Below are 6,215 nucleotides of genomic sequence, written 5' to 3' on the forward strand. Positions count from 1 at the left end.
GCCTTAAACTCAGCCCTGGAAACTCTCACGTTATCTTGAGACCCAGGCCCGGATGCGTGCCCAAGAAGTTCCCACTACTCCCTCCGGGGCCAAGTGGTGAACTTGCAGGCGCTCCCCATAGGGGAGGAAGACCCAACCCGATTAGTGTTGTGTCCAGTACGTACTGGACCGCACGCAGAGCTCTGAAGCTCTGACCAGCTCCGTGTCTGTTGGAGGACAGCAGAAGGGGAAGGCTGTCTCCAAACAGAGGCTGGCGCACTGGGTCGTGGACGCCGTTACGACGGCATTCCGATCTCAGAATCTCCCATGCCCATTGGCAGTGAGGGCTCACTCCACACGGAGTTTAGCCACCTCCTGGACACTGGCAGAAGCGCCTCTCTAGCAGACAACTGTAGAGCTGCGGGTTGGGCTATGCCCAAACACCTTCGCAAGGGTTAACAACCTTCGCGTAAACCCGGTGTCAGCCCACGTCCTGCGGGGCGACATGTAGGACTGGCATCCGGGGGGGCGTATGCCTGCGAAAGCACCTTTCCACCCTCTAACAGGTTGGGTCAGTGTGCTATTTACCTTTTCTTCTTACCCGAACACATCGCTAAGAAACTGGTACCTCACCAGCCTCCCTTCTTACCCAGACACTGGTTAAGAATAGGCATTCCATCCATCACCAAACAAGCACCCCCTGGGGGCTGGCTGGGCAGAGCAGCCTTCCCCCTTAGGCCGGGATACCATGTGAGCTATCACAGATAGCTCTAACCGGACCTAGTGCTACCGGACGTCTGTAACACCCCCTCCTTGGGCTGTTCCGTCTGATGTATCCTCATGAGAATGGTTCCCACTCCTGGTAACCCATGAGCTTCCCCAGGTGGGCCTCCACCTCGCGGTTAACTACTCAGTCCGCACGTTCCATGCCTTCTCCTCCAAGGACGAGACCATACCTATATCCACCATATTCCTCCCCACGGGTAGGAGGTGGCCTCTGTAGCGCTTCTCTGATTAAGAGTCGCGCTTACCCGGTGTAAACTGATCCGGACGGCCTCTCGCCTATAGAGAGCTAAGGCCCCGTCCGTGAAAGTTACCGGTCAGGGCTGTACCCATCTTTCTCCAAGAAAGCTCTGGAACCCCCCGACCACCACACTGGAAGGTTACAGTCTCACGAAAGCTTCGATAATGACACGCCCAGGCTTGTTACCGTCGCTTCGCTGACATTGTGACGCGATACAGCGTTGTGGCGTTTTCCATAGGCAACCCCATCTGTCGTTCTCGACACAACGTCGAGAGACCGACAGAAAGGGAACGTCTTGGTTACGTATGTAACCTCAGTTCCCTGATGGAGGGAACGAGACGTTGTGTCCCTTATGCCACGAACACGTATCGTATTCTGCTGCAGTTTGAGAGGTCTCAGGCTCTTCAGAACAAAAGGTAAGTGAATGCTGCACGCCGGCTTCCTTTTATACCGGATTTCCGGGGGCGGAGCCCGGCATGCAAATTGCATTCGCCAAATTTCATTGGCCTTTTCTATAGTAGTCAGAGTTGATTGGTTCTCAAGGGCGAACCCCATCTGTCGTTCTCGACACAACGTCTCGTTCCCTCCATCAGGGAACTGAGGTTACATACGTAACCAAGACGTTCCTACAGTGGGTGCCGTGACAACCAGCAAAGGGTGCCGCCGAATCTCAGCTTTTCTCCAGTAATAAATAAAAAATAATCTTTTACATAATACATTTCAAATTAAATAAAAACATCAACATATAAGCATGTCCAAACGAAACTAAAAATACGCAAAAGAAGCTTATGTTTCATACATGTGTTAAGTTTAAATATTTTTTCACCGCCACTTGGACTGTTCCCAGGAAAGAATGGCTCCGCGCCGCCCATCTTACTGATGCGTGCTAATGTGGGACACACGTCCCAGCTATCTCATTTTGGTTTTTCTCGATTGCCTGGTCCAAACCTTATTTGATTGCTCCCCCTGCCCTACTGGACAGCATTCATATTATTATTTTGGGGTCCGAACCGTGGGTCGTTTGCGTCATCAAGCCTGCGGCTGTTTACCCTTCGACTGGTAACGACGCAGGAAAAGGCTGCAAATTGCATTACATTGCACGCTTCACTTTTATACATATGTTTTGTTTCCAAAGCTTCAGTACATAACGGCACTTTCGTCTGTGAATGTACTGCAAATGCTCTTAAAAACAAATCTCTGGTTGAAGCGCGTCATTCAAGCTCCAAGCTGAGTTAAACAAACACAAGCACACATTTTTATCAAAAAAATGTTCCATTAATAGCGGTTCACTTCCGCGATTTGGTACGATTGTGTTCATATCAGCAACAAAGTGTACAGGAGTTCACATGAACCGCACCCAGACCTCCCTTTTTAAGTGGACTCAGGTTCGCTTCGCACCCGGGTTCAGAAGACAGCCTTGACATCACCCAAACGAGCAGGAGCGCACCAAAAGTGTTAATGTGAAACCTTCACTGCACCATCAGTGTGTTATTTTCAACCTCCTTCATGTGAGCTAACGTTCTCATCCCTGTCGTATGTGAAAAACAAAAAAAGGCAGCGCCTGTCAGTGGAGCACGATGTACTCCGTATCAAGAGGCTATATGCTCCCTAAAGCATGCACATGTTTTCCATTGAAAAACCCAAAACAAAGTTCTATGCACAGGTATTTTAGTTTACTTTTGAGGTCGTAAGGTCAGGTTTGAACAAAGCAAATAAGAACCAAAAGATAAAACGTTGGTGAGATGTTTTTTATTATATAAAGAAGTATCAATCTTTAGTCTTATGTGTTTTGTTCCAACAACTTCCACATACAGCAAATGGTTCATATCAGTCTATTAGATTTGTTTACAAGATTGTCAATGAGTTGTAAATGACAGACGTTAATTTTAAATGATTTGTGTCACCACATATTATGTTTGTTGCCATGCATTTGTAATAAATTCATGCAGCTGTTTATACTTCATTTGTACTTTGCTCATCTGGATTTCATTTTATATATGCATGTACGCATGTACATTTAGTTTAATCAGGGTTGGGGTGCCACGGGAAAAAAAAACACTACAAAGGGGGGCCTTAATTGCTTTCAAAACGTTTGGGAACCACTGGTGTAGGTACTTATTCAGGAGGCCCAGATCTAATATTAGGCGCAGCCCCCCACCTTTTTTGGCCGCTATGAAGTACGGGCTGTAAAATCCAGAAGACATCTAGGTTAGAGGGATGGGTTCTATCACACCTTTCGCCGGGAGGCTGGCGACCTCGGCCCGAAGTACTTGCGCATTCTCCCCTCATATCAAGGTATGGAGAACGCCCTGAAACCTGGGCGTGCGTCTGGCGAACTGGATCACATAACAGAGACGGATTGTCCTTTCCAGCAAGCATGACGGGCTGGTGCACTTTTGCCAAGCGCCTAAGAACCGTGATAGCGGAACCAGAGGGACGTTCTGCTTCACCGTGCCGCACTGGTTTGGTGGCTAACAGAGCGGTCACCTCGCACAGGGCAGGACCCTGGGGAGGTCAACAGTTCTGTTGACTTACCTGCTTGATGTCGCTAACCGACGCAAAGTCCAGTCATGGTTGCGGTTAGCAGCGTCGTTTTTTGAGAAAGTGGGCGCCAGGCCCTGATAAGGGCCCGGCTTTGGTGGGGGTGCAGCAGACGGCATGGAAATTCCCTGGGTTTTTCCTGTCAGGGATGCTTCGAGGTCTTCTGATGCGGGGTAGATGCCTTTCTCCGCGGGGGCTTTCGTCTCTGGCGGACCATCGTCTGGCGGACCATCGTCGTGAGACATGCTCGCAACTGTAGGAATTCTGCTCTATTAGATCTGTAGCTCGCTCCTGAGAGGCCCAGGGGAAGTCACATCAAGAGTCCGCTGCTCCACGTTGTAAGTCCAGCAATCTTGTAGAATCTCGAAGAGATGAAAGCGCTTGACATTGTATGCAATGCAGGTTCAGAAGACGAAGGATGAGTCATCTCCCTTTATATAGATAAATGCGTCTGCCAAATGGATAAATTTAAATAAAAAATGGCAATTACTGGTCTATGGAACATCATACACTAGAGATAAAAATAATTCTTCAAAAACTTTAAGAGAGACCTTATATGGCTATTTAAATTAACACATTTTGTGAGACATCTCTGCTGTTAGTATAGTAAAAACCTTTAGTAAAAAAAATGTTGTGGTACGGTTGGCATTGGCATGAAATAGCCCGATAGTTGTTTTCTCAAAAATAAAGGTGAATAATTAATGGCAAGATATTCTAGACCTTCACTTAGAATTTTCCCAAATGAATACATAAACACTATATATAACCAACCAGAGCGTTGCCTCTTAGTTGAACACCCACTTCCTGTGGAATAATTTACTTGCCTTTTTTTTACTACAAAGAACAGTAACCGTTTCATCTGAGACAATTAACAGCAGCAACTGACGCTTTGGGAAGCTTATGCTTGTTATATGTTGCAAGTGAACTTTGTTTAATGTTATCTTTTGTGCTTTTGTACTGCATAATATTTGTATATGATATTAGAGAACATACAATGATGGAAAACTCTTCTTATCCTGTGATGTTGACTCTTATGGTGCCCAGAGAATCAAAATCATACAGGCATATATATTTTACTTGTTTTCTTTTCCTCTATTTGCTCATTTTGTCAATTAATATCCGACTTATTGCTGTCATTATCATGGAGAAATCTCTTCATGAACCCATGTTCATGTTTTTGTGTAATCTGTGTGTAAATGTGATATATGGAGCATCAGGATTCTATCCTATATTTTTGTCTAATTTGCTCTTGGATTCATACGTGATCTCCTTTCACATGTGTGCCCTGCAAACCTATGTTATCTACAGCTCTTTAACTACTGAGATTACAATATTAACTGTCATGTCATATGACAGATATGTAGCCATATGCAGACCTTTGGATTATCATTCCAAGTTAACCAAAAACAGATGTTTGAAATTAATTCTGTTGTCATGGATTTTACCAAACTGCTACACAGTTCCAGCAGCCCTGTTGTCAGGCTTGAGGATACTTTGTAAATATCACATTGACAAATTGTATTGTGACAACTGGTCAATTGTAAAGTTGTCTTGTGCATCAAGTTTTGTTAATAATCTTTTAGGATATATTATTTTTGTCACAATTCTATCTTTTGTAGGTGTTATCATAGCATCATACATTAAACTCATCGCTGCCTGTAAATCATCTCTAGAAAACAGAAGAAAGTTCTGGCAAACTTGTTTGCCACACTTACTGTCACTTCTGAATTTAATGTTTGCTTGGGCTTTTGATGCCATGTATAGCAGATACGGTGCAAATGACATTCCAGAGAGTCTACGTAATTTTTTGGCTTTAGAAATGATTATAGTTCCTCCTGTCTTTAATCCTCTAATCTATGGATTAAAAATTAAGGCGGTGCGCAAAAAGGTTTTCAAATCACGCATTGCATCAAGAACAAATGTTTAAGAAGTAAAAAAAAACATAACATGTAGAACATAATATATACTGGGATACAAAAATAAATGTACAAGTCGAAACAGCAAGTGTGTGAAATATATTTCTGTTCTGAAAGAGGCAAACTGTCAAAAACAAACAAACGTATATCTTGGGAATATATCTCGTATATCTATATCCTTGGGAAAACAATAAAATACAGATTAATGAATATTTTCATTTAATTTAGTCGTGTTAGTTTATAAATATGACGTAATTTTTTTGGCACAAACAGCAGTTTCTGGACAGTTTTCATGAAATCAGCCACATGTCACCAAATCGATGAGAATGAAACTTTAGGTCTGATGAATTACAGCTTTTACATTTCTCTGCCATTTTTCTGTTCTAATTGTTGTTGTAACATTTACAAGAACAATGAGAGGTTGTAAAGACTAAAGAGCACCTCGTATCCTTGGAAAAACGTTTGTAATTTTATCACTAGGGTGTCCTCGAATGCATTTGCATGATTTAAAGTTTAAAAGACTCAATATAATGATGTTAATTTTGCAGCACTACTTTAATCTTTAGACCACACCCATCAATGTATACATTTTTCAACATCAATGGGTTCAAAAGTTATAGCTTTTTTAAAATTGCATATTTGAACTGCTGGTGGCGCTATAGAGTGAGTGCTTGAAACCCCATACTTTGTCAAGTGACTAATGAGTAACACCACTACGAGTGTGCCAAGTTTCACCATTTTCCTAAGTACGGTTG

At 43.5% G+C, this 6,215-nt stretch overlaps 1 protein-coding gene across 1 annotated transcript; it reads left to right on the forward strand.

Moving 5' to 3' along the window:
- Window positions 1-4,541: 4,541 nt before the first annotated feature.
- Window positions 4,542-5,471, forward strand: LOC130408264 (putative gustatory receptor clone PTE03). Its single transcript, XM_056731754.1, has one exon. The coding sequence runs from the start codon at window positions 4,542-4,544 to the stop codon at window positions 5,469-5,471; it is 930 nt and encodes a 309-aa protein (XP_056587732.1).
- Window positions 5,472-6,215: the final 744 nt, after the last annotated feature.

The sequence above is a fragment of the Triplophysa dalaica genome, chromosome 19 (assembly GCF_015846415.1).
Source record: "Triplophysa dalaica isolate WHDGS20190420 chromosome 19, ASM1584641v1, whole genome shotgun sequence".
Classification (NCBI taxonomy): Eukaryota; Metazoa; Chordata; class Actinopteri; order Cypriniformes; family Nemacheilidae; genus Triplophysa; species Triplophysa dalaica.

Coding starts and splice junctions, on each gene's coding strand:
- LOC130408264 (XM_056731754.1), top strand. CDS start 4,542: ATGGAAAACTCTTCTTATCCTGTGATGTTGACTCTTATGGTGCCCAGA.